We start from the raw sequence: 22160 nt of genomic DNA, 5'->3' as shown, positions 1-22160 counted from the left end.
CAGTCACTTTCTACATAAAGCCTTGCTATTAGCTCCATCTCCCCCCACCCATTATCTTATCTATTTTGCACATACTTTGATAGCAAGGATTCTTAACATGGGTTCCTTGATTGCCTTTAAAAAAACTTACATTTTTTATAACTGCATTTCAATATAATTAGTTTCCCTTGAAATCCAATGTACAGAGTGTCCCAAAAGGCATAGTGCAGTTTTAAGCTAAAGGAATTAAGCTAGTACCAAAGACTGCACTAACACTTTTGGGACACCCTATTTTTTTTTTGTTTGTTTATGCATTTAAGAATCATAGGCTTTACCAGATGGTCAAAGAGCTCCACAATATTTTTTAAAAGTTTAAAACTCTTGCTATAGAGGTACATGTTATTTTCTTTCCTACAGGATAAATAAGCTCCTATAAGGCAGAGACTGTTTCAATATTATCTTAGTATCCCTAGTCTGGCACATAATAAGCATTTACTAAGTGCCTTGTTGATTGATTGATTGATGTGGTCTAAACAAGATAGAATATGACACTATTATTAATTCCATTATTTTTGGAATTATGCTTCTTTATATGCGACCTCAGATCAATTTAACTTTTAAAAAATTCTCGCCATATGAATAAATGAAAAAATAGTCAATTAAGCAGTTATTAAGCATCAATTATATGTAAAGGACCATGCTTAGTTCTGGGGACACAACCAGAAAAAGAATGGTCTCTGATCTCAAAGAGCTTAAATTCTCATGGGGGTTACAGCACATGAAGAAGTTTTCAGCTGCAAGTCAGATGAAAAGATCCCATAGTTCTTAGGATGCAGCAGCAAAGCAAATGCCTCTTCTTTAATATCATTTCCTCTGCCTCTGGGGCCATTTTCAGTTGTCCTGACCTATGTCATGGCACTGAACTCCAATGACTGGAAGACAGAATAAGGCTGGTGATTTTGCATAGCCCTGCCTCCAATTCACTTGCAAGTTAAGACATCACTCTGCTGAATGAAGGGTGAACAACAACAATGACATTGATAAAGTTATAACAGTTTTTGATATTGAACCATTTGATAATACCAAAGACTTTGGTAGGGAGAACTTTCTTCTTTGGGTCTTCAGTAACAGTAGCACTGAAGGAGCAGTAGCCAGGCTGCATCTCCAAAGGGGTTACTTCCTAGGTTGATGTCTGAAGACAGTGTGATGGAAGCATTGCTATTCCCAGGACTCTGGACTAATGTCCTAGGCTATCTCCATTGTGGTCTGATGAGAGATGGTAGTCAAGGTGGTGGCAATGGTCTGCCTTGCCTGGCTTATGCTGCCTCATCTCTCCCTCTGGATGCCTTGCTGCATTAGCTAGACTGGTTCACTGCCTTGTTGGTAGCAGTTGGTTGGCATTTGGTGGGGATTATCAATCGCTTTTCCACATCACTTCCCTAGATACTGGTTTTGAGGACTCTTTGGAAGCAGGACCAAATGAAACATTTCAAGGTTATTATCCTATAAAACTTCAATTTAACTTGTGGTTTGTTTGATTGTTTTAAACTCCTTTCTTCCGGTTATATTTCATTTTATTAGATTTGGTCTAGAAGGTCCAAAAGATCCTTCGAGCTCCTGAATCTGTCATCCAATGTTTAGGGCATATCTTTTGGACTTTGAGTAAACTAATGTATATTTGACAAACATGTCATTTTTGCCTTTATCCCATTCATTTATAAAAGCTTTAAATAGCCCAAGACCACAGAAAACAGCATGGATTGTAACCACCATACATCCCAGGTGGGACTTCTATTGAGCCATATTTAAACATAGGAAAACCAGGAGCATTAATTGACTAATTAGTTAAAATGTTGAATTCTGTTTCTTAATGTTTAATAAGTCAACCAGCCCTGGAGGTGAGAACAAAACATTGAGCAAATTGCCAAATTAGATGGGGAGGTGGAAAGTAAAAAAAAAAAAAAAAAGAGTTTATAGACCTGGGTCTAATTATTTGTCTTATAAACAAGTGACTTAAGTCTCAGGTTTCTCCTTTATGTTACTAAATAGTCAGACTAGATAGCCTCAAACATTCTATTATCCTCAATATTCATCAAGCCTATCCATGGTTACCAATTCTACTTTCTACCCTTCCTAATCCTGTGTTCTTTCTATTGTATTATGCATCACGAACTTAAGTTTGCAAAGAATTTAGAAAAAATTTCCCCTTCTATCAGCCTCCCTTAAAATATTACCCTATTTAAAAACAACTAAAAGTTATAGAAGAAACATGTGCACTTTCTTTTAGGTTCACTGCCTGATTTCCTCTAAGTACATCCTGGTTTCATTTAGCTCTTCTGTATAGTTTTATTTACATGGGTGGTTTAACATTTATATTCTGTGCTTTTTAAAAATCATCTGATAAATAATTAGAACTTGGATCTAAGCTTTTGAAGGATTGAAATCTAAGTATACCTTGGGGGAAGGGGGGAAATCACTTAATTTAATGTCTGGAAATATTCAAATAGCTAAAGAGAAGTTGCTAGTAGAGAGCCAGCCTGGGAGCCAGAAAGACCTGAACTCAAGTCAGGCCTCTGACATCTGATATATATTGGCTGTTTGGCTCTGGACAACTCACTTAACTTCTCAGTGGCCTGGTAACTCTCTAAGAGTCCAAATTGCATAAGGTGCTGACCTGCATTGATAGAAAGAAAGAATTTCCTCTGCTAGGAGTTCCCTTGTCAACCCTAGTCACAAATCATGGAAGTCACAGAAGTTATGCAAAAACTATGAACTCTAAAAATACCAAAGAGCCCACCCATATTTAGATAATTGAAATAACAAAATGAAACCAAATAGCTAATAGTCATCATAAACAAAAAGTTTTCTTTATTCCATTGCAGGAGGGAAACTAAACATATGTACTGGGGCCCTCTCTAGTAGGAGGCTCGCTTTAGTGTGGGTAAATCTCAATACATATACCAATGACTACACAATGAGAATGAGAGATAGCAGCAACAATGAGACAAGGTTGGTTCATAGCAGGGTTTCGTGACCAGAACATGGGTGCTTCAGGTGTCTGTCTGAGCTCAGGGACCACTTGGGGCTGGTGTGAAACAATTCTGGGATTTTGTTGTGGCTGAGTTCATCCAGAGCATGAGTGTAAAGGATGGTTGTTATGCCAAACTCAGGGCACAGCTTGCTGGCTCCTAGCTCTGGAAAGAAAAAAGGATGTCTCCTAATATAAGAGTAAAAAGAGAGGAGTGGTCTTGGCATGGGGATCATGACACCTTTTTCAAATCACAAGTCTAATCTTTATTTCTATCCCTTATATTTGAAAAGCATAAAGATGGCAAATAATATAAGAGCTCCCTGAAGGAACATAAGCTATGTAGTCAGAGTGATATCTACGGAAATTTACAGTGGGTCTTTCTTTGTAAAATGATACTAAGGACCACCTATAACATCAGGCGCATAGCACAGACAGTGACTTCTATCCCAGTTAGTGATTCTCATCATAGTTCAGGGTCTTCTTTTATAGGAAGCTGAGGGTTTGGTGCCAGGTTTGCCTTTTCCCAATAACCATCCACAAGCCAGGACCACTCTGTCTTTAGGAACCCCAAGTTCCTAAAGTTGGATACAGCTCCCTGCCTCCACATTTGCTATGGTGGCCTGCCCAGTCAACACACTCAAGTCTAATGAGCCTCCAATTCCTTGTGTTCATGGCTTAGGAAATCAGGATGCTATGCTAGTGGTATGATCCTAATTCCCCTGGACCAATTAAGTCTTAAACATTATTTTATTGCCTTTTAGGGAAAACTAATCCTTGCCTGTGTGGAATAAATATTTCTTCAACATGCCTACATGTCATAAAATTCAATCATTAATTAGGTAATCATTATGTACATATGATAAGCACTCAGCAAATATTTTTGATGCATTAATTATTTTCTTAAAAATAAGACATTCATTTAACCATAATCCATATTCATTTGCAAATAAAATGAGAATTCTCATATATTTAAGGATTACCTTTCTAACCTTCCATTTGTTTCTTTAAGACTTTTGATTTGTCCCTTGAAAACTAGAAAGCAAATCTTTTTATAAAAAAGTCACTCTCAAAGAATTTTAACTCAAGCTTCCACATCTTTCAGAAGATTAAAAAAAATTTTTTTAGGTTTGGCTTATTGAGATAAGTTTAAATGAATTCCAATGATGAGGCAGCTACATGGTACAATATAAAGAGTACTGGACTTAGAGTCAGATAGATTTGAATTCAAATTCAGCTTCAGACCTTAATTGTGAGATCTTGGGCAAGTCACTACATTTCCCTCAATACCACTTTCGCAATCTGCAAAATGAGAGAGTTGGACTGTGAGGTTTGGATTCAGCCAAAGGGCCTCACTTGAGGACCTAGAGGGTCACATGGGGCCTTGTGGCCACAGGTTCCCCACCCTTGGACAAAATATCCTCTGAGATCTCTTCTATCTATAGGTCTTAATTCCATTATCATATCTTTCTCCCTTTCCTGTCTATCTATAGTTAAGATTCTCTACCTATGAACTCTTTGTCAATCATATTTGTTGTACCTCTGTGATTTCTAACTCTGAAATTTCCCTTTATGATAATCTTTGAAATAATTAAAAGAATCTTTTAAATGTCCAACCTTCCTCTGCCTCATCTCCCTATTCTTTGTCCTGTGAGTGCCAATCTCCATCTTCTCTCTTCTTCCCATCCATCACCCCAGCCCTGGCCCCATTTTTCTTTCTTCGCATTTTTGATCCATAGTTGACCAATTCAGCTCTTTAGTGCTCTCCATCCTTAAGTACTTTGCCCCCTTGTCGAACAGTCATTCAGGTTCTGTCAGTCCTCAACCTTGGAACACCCTCATGATCCTCCTTCGAAACTACTATTCCTATGCTGCTGAGTGCTGATGGAGGAGCTAACAGAACCAACCAGATTCCCTGCAAATTCATTTTGTTTAATCACAACTGGAGTCTCACTATTGCAAGAACATCTTTTATTCATCCCTGAATGAATCTACCACCCCCTCTGAGGCAGTTCTTCCAAACCTTCTTTCTCCTCAAGCCCCCTATTATTTCTCTTAGTTTATGACCTAGGCTTTTACTTTACTGAGAAAACTGAGGTCTTGAATTTTTAGTTCCCTCATTTACCCTACTGTATAATTCAAAAAATCCCAATACATTCTCATCTACATTTTTCTCTTTTTCTCAAAGTCTTTTTCTATCAAGGTCATTTTCTATCCATGTAGTTGATCTCATCTCCTCCAGGAGCGTGTCCCAGAGGCTATTCCTTCCTTCCTCTCATCTTTTATCTTTCACTTTCTACTTGTACCTTACAAACATTTTCAGGTTTTAGAAAATCTTTTGATCCTGCCACCTCCTCAAGCAATCACTGGATATACCTTTTCCATTTCAGGTCCAATCTCTCAGAAAGAGTGGTCTGCTCTCACTACCTCTATTTCATTGCCATTCACACTCATTCCTCATAATCCCATATAATCAAGCCTCAGTGATACCATTCTACAGAAATTACTTTCTCTCAAGGCCTCTATCACTGCTACGTCCGACAGCTGCTTCTCATTCCTTATCCTATTTGACTATCTTTTGATGCTTTGATGATCCTTTCCTCCCTCTCTCCTTGGCTTCCAAGGTACTGTCTCCTCTTAGCTCTCCTCTGACCTGTCTGATTGTTCTTTTTCAGTCTCCTGCTCCTTCCCCTAAGGGTGGACTCCTCTCAAGGCTTTAACTTGGGCTCTTTTCACTCTACATTCTCTCCCCTTGGTGATCTCATCAACTCCCCTGGGTTCAATTATCATTCTTCCAAAGATGACTCCCTCACCTCAACTCTAGTCCCATATCACCAACAATCCCATACGCATTTCAAATGCCATATGTATAAACTCAACATCTTTCCCTCTCTTCCAAATTTTTCATTACTATCCTTTGTGTGACCTCTGTTATCCTTACTCTTCCCTTTCCATTACCCCACCCTCTGCCATTTTCACATTTAATCAGTTGTCAAGTCTTGTTGATTCTTTCTCCACAAAGTCTTTTGTACTCTATATTTCTATATTTATAGAGAGCCTTAGTTCCCACCTTCATCTCCTCTCTCTTGAAATATTGTTAGAGCCTCCTAATTGATCTGCGTACTTCCAGTCCCTTCCTTCATCTATTGCTTTCAAAAGAATCTTCTTAAGGTAAAGATCTAGCCATGTCATTCCCCCTTAAAATATCCAGTGGTTCTCTATTTCCTTTAGTACAGAGAGCTCATCTTGGCATTTATGGCCCTCCTTGATTTTCTCTCAGTTGATGTTTCCAGTCTTCTCTCCTGTTACTCTCCAGTAGATACTACATGATTCACTCAAACTATACTCCTAATTATTTCTTTCCTGCTAGCCATTCCATGTCCTGCATTCTCAGAATCCTTCCCTAATGTATGAAATGCATGCCCTACTCTCCACCTCTTGGAATCCTTATCTTTCTCCAAAGTTTAGCTCAGTTTTCATTGCCTCAATTGCTTCTATCAAAGACTTAGCAAACCTTTCAGTTGTGGATGTTTTCTCCATCCTCCAATTGCCTTGTATTTACTTAAGTGTGATCTATTGCATGCTCTCAGTGGAATGTTTTTTATTTTGTCTTGGGATCTGGAACACCTATTTTGAACAGACATACATGGTGCATTTTTACTCAATTATTGAACTGGATTTGATCAGTGTTTGGACTGGAAGCTGTGCATAACTCCAAATGAAGAAGTCTCATTAGAAAAATGACAGGAAGAATCAGACAGAAATTATTCTGGGAGAAATAGCCTACTAGTGTTGGCAAATTTTACTTTCATCTTTAAAATGTCTTTAATGTCCTCCAGAAATGTATTGCTTTTTATGTTTTTTTCAGGTATCAATGCTAAATAGAGGGAAAAGAAGTTCAGATGGAAATGTAGCTTTGTAGAGTTAGTGGGGTTTTTTTTAATGTCTCCATCTGTTCTGCCTTGGAAAAGAAAAAGGAAATGGTAGGAAAGTTGCAGAGCTGTGTAGTAGGAGATTAGATCTCAAAAGAAATACATCAGTGGGGCATCTTTGTATTTGGGTTGAGAAGATTCATTCCCAGACAAAGGGGAAAAAAAACAGTCTGTGGGCAGCAGTAAGTCTGAGCCACATCAATATGAAGATGTTCCCAAAATGATGATTTGAAAATTAAACCAGTGACTAATGTCACCAAATTATGTTTCTATGCTAAATATTCATCATGCTGGCAGTGATCCAATCAGTGGTTCCTACTTGGCTCAATGTATAATGGAATTATTGCATCTTAATCATAAAATAACAGATTAATATATAGCAGAGCTAGAGGGACCTCCGAGGCCAGCTAGTCCATCATTTTACAGATGAAGAGGCCCAAGTTGGCTAATTGGCTTGCCCAAGGCCACAAAAAATAATAATGCTGAATAATTGATAATAATAATAATAATAATAATAATAGCCAGCATTTGTATAATACTTTTTAATTGTTGTTCAGTCATTTCGGTCATATCTAACTCTGTGTTCGCAGTTGGGGTTTTCTTGACAAGGATACTGGATTTGTTTGCCATTTCCTTCACCAGGTTGGTTTACAGAGAAGGAAACTGAGGTAAAAAGAGCTGAGTGACTTTCATAGGGTCACATAGTTAGGAAGTGTCTGAGGCTAGATTTGAACTCAGGAAGATGAGTCTTCCTGATTTCAGTCCTGACTTTCTATCCATTGTACCACCCAGATGCCTTTATATAGTACTTTCAGGTTGGTAAAACATTCTACTTATCTCATTTTGTCTTTACTATAGCTTTAAGTGGTAGATACTTATTATGATCCCTATTTTACAGATAAGGAAATAACCCTGTTTTGATCCTGATCCTTACTCCAGACAATAAATGTCTCACTGCACCACACAGCCTCCCTAATGTATTACCCCATGCAGCTTCCTTCTTATTCTCCTAGCAACCTTGTCATTCAAGTACTAAGAAGCTTCCACTAAATATCTAAATTCTTGTCCCAATTCTGCACACAGTTATGTGGCCCAACAACTTTAACATGGGGATGAAAGTTCAATTCTCCAATTCTAACTTGTCTCTGATTCACTGTTTGACTAGGGTAATTTCATTAAGCTTTATATATTTGTGCATCTATAACGTGACCTATCACCCAGTAATTTTGCTTCTATAAATGACATTTATTCCTTAGTCATAGAATGTCTGACATGAAGTGACCTTTGTTACTGTTTTTTAGCCATTTCAGTTATATCCAACTCTTCATGATCCTGTTTGGGGTTTTCTTGGCAAAAATACTGGAGTGGATTGTCATTTCTTTCTCTAGCTCATTTTACAGATGAAGAAATTGAGCCAAACAGGGTTAAGTGACTCGTCCAGGGGGACATAGCTAGAAAGTGTCTGATACCAGCTTTGAACTCAGGAAGATGAGTTTTCCTGACTCTAGGCCTGATGCCCTATTCACTGTGCCACCTAACTGCCCCTGACCTGACCTTAGGGATCATTGGATCTAAAGCTTTCATTTTGCATCTGAAACCAAAGTCTGACAAAAACAAAGCCCAGAGGGTTGAATAAATAATAATAACAGTAGTATTTGTAAAGTACTTTAAGGTTTGCAAAGCTTTTTACAAATATCACATTTGATCTTCACAACAATCCCAGGAGGTAGATCATCTCCATTTTATAGACAGAAAACTGAAGCTGACAGCAGTGAAATGACTTGCCTAGGGCCATATAGCTAGGAGGTATCTGAAGTCAGATTTGAAGTTAGGGCTTCCTGACTTTGGGCCCAGAAGGGGTTAGACTAGATAGACTCTAAAGTTTCTTCTAATTCTAGATCTACGATCCTATTGGATTATTTGCATGGTGTGTCTACACCCATTTTAAAGTACCTCACAACTCTCATGTGCCATGAGAACATTTACTTTTTCTCTGGAATGGATCCCATCCTAAAGATTCCATACCATCACATCCTCAAAACCATCACCACTACGTAGTTATGCTTTAAGTCTCTCAGGATTCTCCTAGAGTTAACCCTTTTGTAGAGGAACTGCTCCTCCTATTCACCAAGTCAGCTTTCCAGCTCCCACCAATGTGTTCCCATTTACACAAACCAGCCACTCACAATGATGCTACCTTGAGACCTTAAATATAATCTACTTACCAATAAAGCAAAAGAAATTATAACAAAGACACTCACATTAAAACAAATGCAGGGATAATAAAGACTTCATAATTCACATACAAACCTGGGTCACCTACTATATTAATATCTATAGATAAAAATGGACATATACTTATAGAAATTGACAAGTAAACACATATATTAGGAAAAACAAAGTGCTCCAGAAGAAACAATGAACATCAATGTCTTCTTTCTGTCTCAGCAACTGTCCACAAATGTTCCCTATAAATGTAGCATCTGTGTTAAACAAATGTTTCCATTACTAGGCCAAGTTTATGCATGCTGTACTCTACTAACACTTTAGTAGGCATCCCAGAAAAAGACTTTTAATAGGATATCTCAGACAAACTACTTGATCTACTGCATGACTTCTCTGATTTTCTGCTTCCAAACTGTTCCTCTGCTCATCTAGCAGTACTCTTCAGCTTCAACTGGAGCATGCTTCAATCTCAGTGGTGTAAAGCTTAGCTGATGCAGTTCTGAAATCTCATTTTTTTCTCCCTCTTCTCTCATCTTACTGAGTTCAGTCTTTGAGACTTCTCTGCAAATACATGCTAGCTCATGGTCAATAATCCAATTCTCATTTTTCTGTCTATAATAAGATCAATTACTAACTTAGCCCTATAATCATAGGACAGCTCTGGTATTCCTCTTTCCTTTATATTACAGCTTGTCACATTCAAAATACAATTGCTTATCTCAGAACTCTTGATAACTGTATAACTCTGTAAACTCTGTTGTGATAATTTATGTAACTCTACTGGGTTTCAGTTTTGCCAAGTTTTGGTTTCAGATGCAAAATGAAAGTATCAAATTAAACGATATCTAAAGCCATTAAAAATGATATCTAAGGTCATTAAAAAAAGCAATATTACTATGTGATTCAGAGATCACATCACACAGAACTCTGAGTAAATCAGACTTCACCCATCAACAAACTGCTCTGTATGAAAGAACAGAACCTTAAAGGGACAGTACCTTACCCTCTGATCCTATGTGCCAGGTACTGGAACAGAAATACAAAAATCAAACTGTCCATACCATCAAGGAATTAATATTTTATCAGTGTATATGACATATAAACATATAAATAAATTTAAAATATGGACAAATAAAATTTCAATGGATGGGGGAACTGAGAATGAGTAAAGGCAGGGGTGATTGAGCTGAAGGAAGCCAGAGATTTCAAGAGAAAGAGGGAAAGAGGAAGTATATTCAAGAAAGGGATACAGATTATGCCAAGTCATAGTGATAGGAGATAGAATGTCACCTTGTACAAAAAGCTTGTCTTTTCTCCCAGTCCTATGCCCTCCAAAATAAATATGTCCTATCACTGACAAATCCTTCTGCCTAGGGTCACACAGAGGGTTATTCTTGTCCCTGGATAATCTACTTACCAAATATACATATGCTTCTGTCTAGGTTAACAGGATGAATAGGGTATCTGGCCTGAATTTCCAAAGCAATTAGATGATGGGTTTTTTGCTTCATTATTATACTCAGATAAGTTATCTCCTTTGTACAGAAATTGCCCTTAGCCACACAGATATAAATAACAGGCCAGGTCTCTCAGCCAAATGGAAATTTGAGGCAAATAATTAAAGTGCTTTGGTTCAGTTTGAACATATGACCTAGGTCCTTTTGATCTAAATTACCAGACTTATTATATCAACTCTCTCCTTCCTGTGAGCTATGGTAATCCCAAACCCATGGTGCTGAACGTGCTGATTCACCTTCTTGGAAAGTTGCCTTTCCAGGCATCTTCTGATCATGGGTTTCCTTCTCCTTCCCACTCAGCAGTTTCATCAGGCAAATCTGGTCTTGAAAACTGTTGCCACAGTTGCGAGGCACAACTTAATCACAGCCTTGGGAATTGAGTCCTCAAGAGCTCTCCACAGCCTCTAGACTCCCTGTTGTTAGCACAAATTGTAGAGTCCAAATTACCTTTCCCTTAGGGAAGAGTTTCAAGGCTGGATAAACAGTGATGATCAGCTAGAAGCTTTGGCAAAGTTCTGGATAAGCACATGTGTCACCATCTTCTTACAAAGGCAAGGAAAAGGACAGATACTCTGGTACAAAGTGGTGGCCATTCTTTCTGTTGAGTAACACGAGAAAGCTTCTCAAAAGCATCAGCTGAAGTGAGCTTTTATAATTTCTTGGGGTAATCAGAGGAGTACTTTATGTGGTACGGATCCTATCCATTATGCATAGTTAAGAGTTTATTATTGTCTACCTTTTCTCTGCTAGTTAAATCCCACATCTCTTCAAAGACCAACTTAAGAGGTTACCTCCTCAGGGCATAGAGTGTTAGATTTAAATTTATGAAGACTTGAGTTCAAATTCCACCTCAGATACTTCATTTTTACACCTTAGACAAGTCACTTAATTCTCTCGGACTCAGTTTCCTCATTTGTAAAATGAGGATAGTAAATAGCAACCACTACGTTGGGACATTATGAGGCTCAAATGAAATAATACATGAAAAGTGCTTTGCAATTCATAAAGTTAGATGTAAGTGCTGGTTATTAGAAACATTAGTATTATTTAATAGGCACAAGGGAATAGGGTGAAAACAATCTATTTCATACTCTTGCACATTGCTATTAACAAAATAGAAGCATATCATGCCTGGAAAGGATTTCAGAGATCATTTAATCTTTTGATGTTGTTCAATCATTTTCAGTCATGTCCAACTCCTCATGACACCATTTGAGGTTTTCTTGGCAGAGATACTGGAATGGTTTAATTTTTTTTCCTTCTCTAGCTCATTTTACAGATGAGGAAACTGAGGTAAATAGGGTTAAGTGACTTGCTCAGGGTCACATAGCTAGTAAGTGTCTGAGGCCAGATTCCAACTCAGCAAGACTCATCTTACTGACTTCAGACCCAGCATGCTATTCACTGTGCCATCTAGCTGCCCAGTCATTTAATCTAACCTATTCTTTTTACAGATGAGCAAAATGAAATTCAATGAGCCGTTTGGCAAGTCTTTTCACAAGGACTTGCCAAACCTAGATCCTCTGACTCTATGTCCCTGCATTCTTTCAACCAAGGTGCCACCTCTTAAATACCAAAAATATTTGTTAAGTGGTAATTGATATGTTGATCAAATACGGATAAACCATCAGTTCTCAGAGCCCTAACTAGGGTCAACTGACCAGAACTTTGTCTCAGAGCACAGACAGTGATGGTACTTCGGTAAGAAAAAACAAATACACTCAGAACTAATTCAAAAAAATAATTAGTTAAGATATATCACATCTTTTCCTCCCCACTCATGACTGTGTCGCTGGTGACTTCATTCCCTCTCAGACCTCTACTTCTCAACCTGCCTGACTACAGTAGCATCTCTGTATGCCCTCAGCACTTCCTCTCTCCATTATAGGTTTCATTTCATAAACTATAGGGCTTTTACCCCAAGGTCCAAAGTCGGTCTCTGAAGTCTCCAGCCTGCTATTCACATAAATTTTTCTTTTTGAAAAATCTTAGACTCAAACATCTGGACTCAAATACAGAATAAAGAAAAAGAAACATATTGTAAACTTAAATTTTGAAACTTAAATACAAAGTAAGAAAAGAAAAAAGTGCATGTCATGAAACAGCAGAGCAAGAGAGAGGATTCAAAGTACATAGCACTCAATTTTAATTTCAAGAAAACCTTTATGATAAATATTACAAGAAATTTTCTTTAAGAGTTGAGTTGATAAAAAATACAAATGGTCAAATGGAAAAAAAAAAAAAAGAGTTGAGTTGATAGCTCCTTTTGTATCTCTTCTCCCCCTGATAGTCTGTGCTACTGACCCTTTTGTGCCAGAATTAATTGCTGGCCCTAACTGTGTCAGTGCTCTTCAAAACAAGTACAAAATGTCAGTTTAAAGTCTTCATCATCCATTTCATTCTGATTCTGACTTAAAGGAAGTTGTCCTTTCTTTGTCTGTTTCAGACAACCATAACCTTCCATCTGCGGAGGCTCTCTGAAACTAAACTCTACTTGTTTAATGCAGGTGGAGGCGAAACTTCCTTAGAGCCTCTTGTGAATTGGCTTAAGTTTATGAGCAATCCCCTCAATTACTAAATTAAAGGAAACTGCTCTTGACCCAAGGGCTTTTTGTGATAACCTTAGCAAAGAGTTATTGAGCATTGATTGTGTACAAGTCCTGTTCTGGGTTCCATAAGGTGGGGGTGGGGATCCACAGATCGCTCAATCAACAAGTACTTCTTAACCTCCTACTGTGTGCTAGGCACTGTATAAAACAGTCCCATTCTCTAAAAGCTTACAGTCTTCTAGCCAGCATGTGGAACCAAGCAAACAATTGGGATTTATTCCTGAAAAGTTGCTTGGAAATATATTGGTAATTTTTTTCCTATTTTAACTGCAGTAGGGGGATCTCTAAGTTTAAAGTCAGGGTTATTTATTATTATATTAATTTTTATATTATATATAAATAATTTATATTTATTATTATATTAATATATCATTACAGTATTACTGTAATACTTGGGATCAGTGGGATTAGTCCTGCCTTAAAACCTTTTAGCAATAGATAAATCAGACAAACATCATCATCTATGACGTATATACACACACAACACACACACACACACACACACACACACACACACACACACACACATACACACACACACATCTTTCTGCTCTACCACAATAGTTTTCTTAAAAAATGGAACAACTCTTATGTTTCAAACTGGATTACACTGATAATTTAGTAATTTTTTGTTTGCTTTTATTTCTGTTCTTTTGTTTTTTGCTGTCATTCAGTCATGTCTGACTCTTCCTGACCATATTTGAGGTTATCTTGGCAAAGATACTAGAGTGGTTTTCCATTTCCTTCTCCAGCTCATTTTACAGATGAGGAAACTGAGGCAAACAGGTGACTTGCCCAGGGTCACACAGATAATATCTTGAGGCCAAATTTGAACTCAGGTCTTCCTGACTCCAGACCTGGCACTCTACCCACTGTGCCATGTAAGCTGCTCACCATTCGTTAGAGTAATGAATTCAATTCTGTTCATTCAGGATCCCTGTTTCTTCCTCTATGTGTTTCTCATATGTATGTATATACATTATACATGTTTTCATTTTGGTTTGTCCTTCAATCTCAAAGAAGACCATGACATCAGAAAGATGATTCTATGACTTGCGAGTGAACTGGATTTAAGTGAGGGAGAGCATGCAAAGTCACCAGCCTCACTTTCATCTGGGTGGGTACAGTGGCAAGATATAGATCAGAATGACTGGCGATGGCCCCTCCACAGATGTACATGTACACATATGTACATACATGTATAATAATATATATTATATAGTCATGCATGTATATACACATACCATTTATAGTATAGATTATATCTATACACCATAGATTATCATACATACACATACATATATACACATACATCTATTTGCATATATAGTCTATATACCATAGATTACATATATCATATATGCTGATACAAATATAAACAACACATATATGTCCCATATATTTGTATTGTGTATAAATACATATACATGTGTTTTACACATATATATCTGCACATGTATAATATGTACATGTATAAGTATACATATATTTTATATATATTTGCATATATATAATATGTACATATAGAAATACAAATATATGCTACATATTTGTATTTATATATACACATTTAATGAACTTTGTATTTTCATTGATGAAATCATAGATTGAGCTCGGGATAAGACCTTAGGAACCTTCTAGTTGATGGTTTCATTTTACAGAGAATAAAACTCAGGCCCAGGGATGTAAAGTGATTTGCTTAAGGTCACATATCTAGAAAACGTCGGAAGCAGGATTAGAACTCATGACCTCTAGATTCCATATCCAGTGTTCTTTCTGCGGTACCACAATAGTTTTCTGAAAGGAGCAACTCTGGTTTCAAACTGGATTATGTTGCCAATTTCATAATCGTTCATTTACCATTCATTAAACTAATGAATTGAATTCCATTCATTAGCCCTGTTTGTTCTTCCATGCATTCTCACAACTGTAGTTTCCATTTCCTTCTCTGTCTTTCTGAGGCAACAGGGAAGAAACCACTGGCACACTAAAGATTTTCTAAAAGACAAGGTAATTGTCAAGGTGGATCACATGCTGAGGCCTGTCTTTGGAGACCCTGTGAGAACACATACCTAGGATACTCTCTGGCACAGCGTACTGAGAAATAAGCTTGGCCACCAAAACTGCTTTGACATCTGTATTGAAACTGAAGTAAAATGAAGCTGTGTTCTTATTTTGTTTCTTGAGATGAGGAGGGTGTCCAGATTTTTATAGATCTAAAGAACTCTCCATGGGGAAGTTTCCTATACCAATGCCTATCAGTAGTATTGCGCAATTTATTGTCTTAGATAGTCTCTCAACTCACTGGTTCTCATTTTCCCAAAGTCATGCAGGCTACACACACACACACACACACACGCACGCACACTTACACACACACGCACACACACACATATCAAGAATAGGACTTCAATGAAGGTCTCTCTGATGCAAGCTCCTCGTCTACAATACTATTTCTCTCTGAAGCATAATATTTTCCAGCAAAACCCCTCATGTGTCTCATTTATATTATTGAACAGACACAGAAAATTCTAGTTCTTACATGAAAATTACACTGTCTATATCCTTTGCCCCAGAGAGAGACCCCACTGTTAGGCACATACCCTAAGGATGTCAAAGACACACCCCACTCATGCCAAAATATTAATGGTAACAGCTATTCTTTAACAGCAAACCATGCCACGTGTCCATCCGCTGTGTAATGGCAAAACAAACTGTGGTCCATGAATATGATGGAATATTGTTGCGGTATAAGAGACAAAGAATACAGAGATATATGGGCTGGGGATTTCAATCAGCTGATGCCAAATGAAGTGAGCCTAATCAAGGCAACAATATACGTAATGGCTACAATGAGGAAAAACCAAAGAACCTGGAATTATAATGAGCAAGGTTAGCCTCAGAGAAATATGGAAACAATATGCCTTCTTTTCATTATAGAGGACGATGGGTGTCCAGTACTGCATATCTCGTGAGATGGTTTGGTTTTTGTTCTCTCCCTTTTTAGTCTTTGTTCCAATGACTGGTTTGCTGGGAAGGACAGAGAAGAAGAATATATCCAGAAATTAAGCTGATATAAAAGCAAAAGACATCCATAAAAATAATAAGATTTTTTTTTAAAAGAAAATTATGTTTCTCTTTTTTAAAGTGAATCAATGTTAACCACTCAGTGTTGCAGAAGTCTGATGGGAAAGTGATTCCCCTTCTCTAGGCTTCATCCATGAAACGGACTTCCCATCCCACAAAGTTGCTGTGAGGCTCTACTAAAATACTTATGAAAACACTTTGTAACCCCCCAAAGCACTACATAAATGCCGTTTGCTGTTATTATTCATATTTGATCTGATTGGAATCTTCTAAACAATCTCTTCTAATGTATCAAAAGGTTAGATAAATAAATGAGCCTATATAGCAACTCAAATCATACCTTCTGGAAGAGGGCTTTCTCAATCCCCTTAGTTTCAAGTGCCTCCCCGCTGAGATTATCTCCCATCTGCTCCCTATATCTCTTGTGTGCACCTAATTATTCACATATCTCCCCCCATTAAAATGTGAGCTCCGTAAAGGCAGGGATATTCCTTTTACCTTTCTTTGCAGTCTCAGCTCTTAGCAAAGTGTCTATGCATTTAAGAAATGTTATTTTTATTGATTTAATACCAATATTATTTTTATAATGTATTTTTATTAGGTATTTGTTAAACATCAACCAACAGTAATCTTTCTATAGGCTTTTTCATAGACAGACAGACATACAGAAATAGATAGATAGATAGATAGATAGATAGATAGATAGATAGATAGATAGATAGATAGACAGAGATACAAAGAATTGAATATGAAACTGTGAACACATAATATAAACAGTTTGTTTTGTGTATATTAAATTTAATATCAGTTACAAAACTATCCTGCTTGTCAATGTACACTTCTCAATTTCCTTCTGCTCTTTTCTATGTATTTTTAAGTGTTTTATTACTTAATTTCATTTTCTTTCTTCTTTTTTTGCATCACTAATATTGTCCAAGAATTGTTCCCCCTGCCCCATCCCCACAGGAGTCCTCCCTTGTAACAAGTTGTAGATGAAGTTTAAAAAAGGAGTGAATTGAAACAAATTCATGTATTGACAGTGTCTGAAGATATAACACAGGTGTTCCTCTAGTGATGTTATCTGTGGGTCAGGGAACAAAACAGGCACTTTTAGCTGAGAACCACTCTAAGAGCAATATGGAGATGCGTGTGTGACCCCCCAGCAGTCTGCAGCTGGTTACAAATGAAGGATTACAAAGGTGAAGCAAAGATGCCAATGAAATACATGAGCAACAGCACCACCAAAACAACGGCTACTCAAATGGGATAGTGTGACAGGACAGATTTTGCATTTTATTGGTAGCCCCAGAATGTTAGGAAAACTTCGAAGAAGACTCCCAACCTGTTGAATGGACTTTCTGTGGTGAACTTTTCAAAAGACTCAGAAAAGAGTCCCAAGATAGTGAGGGAGGCATGAGTTACAACCACTACCATCTTCAGTGGAGATTATATCGACATCGGTGAGATCATAAACACATCGGGGTATCTGAACATGCTGAGAGACAGTGTGATGGAAATAATATTGGGAAATTGGAAGAAATCCTGGAAATCAAGAGAGAATTGGGTTCCAATTCTGAAATTATTTTACCTTTCTGACCCTTAATCTCTTCTTTTGTGGAAGAGACTCCGTATAGTCTGCTTCATAGTATTGTCGTAAGATCAAATGAAATAATGTATGATACTTGTGCGTACATGGTATCCCCAAAGCGTGCTATCATCTTTAAGGTACAGTATAAATGTGAGCGATTATCAAGCAAAGGAAAATGTAGATATAGGCAAGTTTCACTAGAATTTTAGACTGTAAGAAAATGCATCTCCTGTGAACTAAAGTATGAACAATAATTTGAAACACCCTCCACCTTGTAAGATCTGCGGGAGATTTGTGGTTCAACCACTTTTCAAAGTGAGAATTGACCTATTTGATGAGACCCCATTCTAAGAGCAAATATTGGGTTTATTGTCATGGAAACTCTAGAGGTATATCCAGAGGGGAGAAAATAATTAATCCCTTTTTATTTCTCCTATAGGTTATTTTATCAAAGTGAACTTCAATTCATATAATGTTGCCCTCATTTGAATGAATGTTTCTTCTATAAAAGAGATTGTGATTAAATTAAATGCACAGGTTAACTATGTCTCTTGGAGATGAATTTGTGTGTCCTGGGGGGAAAATTACAGTTGTTTCCTGTCTTCTCAAATAAGAGCACTTGAAAGTTTTAAGCATTTAAGTTTAAACTTTTAGCTTGAAACTGTACTGTGACTTTTAGGACATACTCTATTTCCCATCTTTTCCTTGTAATTTGCCCCCAGTTAAAAATGGATACAGGTATTATATATATTATGAAATACTCAGAATCACAAGAGTTGTCAGGTTCACTCAATAGCTAGTGAGTATATGAGACAGTAAAGCAATATAGAACCCTGGAAATTGTTGGCACGAGATCTGAGTTTGAATTTTGCCTCTGACATTGATAAGTTGTGTGACTCTAACTCTCTAAGTATCAATTTATTCAATAATATAATAGGGACAATCATATTTCCACTAGCCATCTTAGAGGACTAAAGTAAGGAAAGTGCTTTGTAAAATTTTAAAGCACAGTCACCCCTTCCCCTTTGCAATTTTTCCCCATCTTGGTTTCAATTTATCTCAGGCCAGTGTAAGAAATTAAATGGGAATTATGGGGGAGTTTTGCAGAAGCTGCAGATAACATGTGAAGGCCAGCAAATGACACTGAAAAAGTTTAGAAACTCAGAAATACATAAATATATGTATAGTATTGTATAATATCAACATATTTTATCTTTTAATACCATAATAATTCAGACTTCTTCTCTGGTATGAAAGAAGGACCAAAATTTTTATTGTGGATTTTCTAGATTATAGGGGTGCTGCACCTCCCTAACTTCTATAATGTGGAAGGGATAACTGTACTATCAAAATATGAGATATTACTAGATTAAAAACTTAACAAACTATGCCCAAAATTTGTTCACAAGTCAAGGACTGATTTTCTTGGTTGGTTTTTCTTTTCTTTTTTTCAGACACTGCAAATGGACATAAACAAGCTTAATGCAACTTTGCTCCAGATATTGCGTCAAGGAGTGGCAGCAGCTTTAGGACTCCTACCACAGCAAGTTCACATCAACCGCCTAATTGTAAGCTACCCAGATGCTGTCTATCCAAATTTCAAGATGTCTTTCAATTAGATAGTTTCTCATTACTTAAGGGAGGATTCTCTAGGACTAAGCCTTAGATTGCCCTCAGTATAAACATTTGACCATTCTCATAGAAATAGAGCTAGAAGGGACCATAGGAATCAACTCCAATTCTATAGATATGAGGAAACTGAAGTCATAGTTTAGGTTAGTTACCAGAAGGTATGTACAAAGAAAGTATACACAACACACTTCTAAGTTTAATTTGCAATATTAACATCTTCTTCATCATTTTCATAAATCTAGACAATCAATTTTCCCACCTGCAATAGAGCATTCCGAGCTCATTTTGGTCTGATCAGCCACAGTTGGACACATCGAAACTTGACTCTAGCATAGTGATGTCATTTTGGTCCTCTTCAAGAATGAAGGACAACACCCAACCAAACAAGATGATTAACAAAACAATAAATCAATTCTTGTTTATAGCTCACATGGAAAATTTAATAGTGGTCAGTCTCAAGATGCTAGGAGGTAGATTTGAAGTCCTCTTGACTCCAGGGCAGGTGCTCTATCCACTATAATTTCTAGCTGCCTCTTCCAATACCTCTCCACATATATCCCATAAGAAAGTAGAATCCCTGTCAGTGGAAAAGCTAGCAACCATTTCTAAGGAATGTTTTGTGATAATTTAAAAGACTCAAGAGACATAGTTTCTGAGTTATTTAATTATTTTATTAATAAGGCTAGCAGGTTATTAGCAAACAGATGGTTATTTGGCTCTCTCTCTTCAACCAAAGACAATCAACATGGCAATTCACCTGATCAGCCACAGTTGGACACATTGAGGGGCTGATGTCACCCCCATCATCATGTCACCCTTGGACAGAGAAAACATCTCTATACCAGACCACTCCTAGCCTTGAGCTATCTAGGCAAAAGGATGTCTCCATTCAAGCTTGTACAGGACACAATGGCTTTCCCCATCCTAGATTGAATTCCTTCCAAGGTTGATTGGGGTCTGACCAAGAGAAGGAGAGTTAAGGCAATAGCATTATCAGTAATACCCAAGAAAAATCGAAATTTTAAAAATGAGTTATTTTGAAGTAGAAAGCCTCTGAATCTCCCCAAGATATTGGTTATTAATAATCATTTCACACAATTTTACAGAGATTTCATGCTTCTGGTAGGGGTTGGACTAGATAATTTCTAAGCTTCTTTGCAATGTTCACATTCTATAATTCTACACATTAATATATTACCCAAAAGCCTATTTGTCTATGTACACACAAATATACGGTACTTTAAAAAAAAAAGAGTGAAATGATTTATTTTTCTTCTAGAAACAGAAATGCCATCCTGCAATGCATACTGGGCTGCTAATATCCCCTAAAGATATATGCAAATGTTGTGTGTATATGCATTCAGCATGCATTCTGGATCTACTCTCCCAATCCCCACTCACTATGGCACCACACGTCTCCAAAGCTCTGGTGATACATCTATTCAGGGCTCTAGGGTTAATCCTGAGGGGTTGAGAAATTGTTGTTTTTTCTTCCTAACGTTACAACTTACGAACTCCCTCCAGTGTGCTTCTCCCCATGATTATTAGTTGATATCAATTTGCCAGTCAGTTAATTTGCTTTTAGAGGTATTTACTAAGGTGTTAGAGTAGGAAAAGTTGGTACACAATATCCCTCCAAAAGATGGCTATTCTCCCACCATGCCATACAGAACCCCCATAGGTTGGTCTCCACCTTACTGGGCACATGTGACAAACAAAATTCCTTCATGGGGCCCTCATTAAGTTCTCCTTAGGTATATTGTAACTTATCTGCTAGACTTCTTCAGAATTTTGAAGTTGCCTTTTCTCAGTCTTCAGATCCCAAGACAGACAACACACCAGCTGTTACAAGGATTCTACTAGGAGCGATGGGAAGCCCCAAATCACTTGACCCTCTGAGGTTCTTAGGACCTCCTCTGGCCAAATTAGGGAAGTTAAGGGAGAAAAAAAAAGAAGCTAGAGCTCTAATCTCCCCGCTCCTGGAAGCAATTCCTTCTTAACAGCTTGGCTGGGAGAGTTCCTACCAGTAAGATGCCAGGTATTGAAATCCCTAGGTTCCAAATTGGTTTGCTATTTTACATAAACCGTACAGGATATGATCAAGTCTCTCAACCAATTCAAACAAACTTCCTAACTAAGCTAACTGAGAAGTCACTTGGGCAGTTCAAGAAATGTCCACACAAGAAATGCTCACATCTCTTATAGTTAATTAAATCATTGTCTCACCTGATAAAGTAAACTAAAGAGGTGAGGTCATCCTCACACATATGCACACGGAAACAGAAATGTCCTCCACTAACATCCTCCTCTGCTGCCATATCAAGGTGTGGAGGTGTCCCTGACCTTCCAAGGCTATGTGAAAAGAACACCAGTTCTAGAAGTAAGGGCTTGATGATGACCTGTGTGTTTGTCATCTATGGCTCAGCCCAGCTGAGGGTGGAGAAACTCCTCATCAGATTGGGCACAGAGCAACTATTTTTTAACCACATCAAATACTGAAGACTGCCTGTCACCTCCAACACATTTTCAAGCAATTAGCATTGTGCTGGAAACTGGGGATAC

General features: G+C 37.5%; 1 protein-coding gene across 2 annotated transcripts in view; it reads left to right on the top strand.

Moving 5' to 3' along the window:
• PTPRR (protein tyrosine phosphatase receptor type R) overlaps positions 1-22160 on the top strand; it is a 348363-nt gene that overhangs the window by 147136 nt on the left and 179067 nt on the right. For both annotated transcript variants that reach the window (XM_072655374.1, XM_072655375.1), the window contains exon 3: positions 19421-19534. In XM_072655374.1, the coding sequence (XP_072511475.1) occupies positions 19421-19534 (114 nt within the window). The remainder of the gene's footprint in view (positions 1-19420; positions 19535-22160) is intronic.

The sequence above is a fragment of the Notamacropus eugenii genome, chromosome 3 (genome assembly GCF_028372415.1).
Source record: "Notamacropus eugenii isolate mMacEug1 chromosome 3, mMacEug1.pri_v2, whole genome shotgun sequence".
Classification (NCBI taxonomy): Eukaryota; Metazoa; Chordata; class Mammalia; order Diprotodontia; family Macropodidae; genus Notamacropus; species Notamacropus eugenii.
The sequence above is the reverse complement of the archived record's forward strand: the minus strand, read 5'-3'. Positions and strand labels throughout refer to the sequence as shown.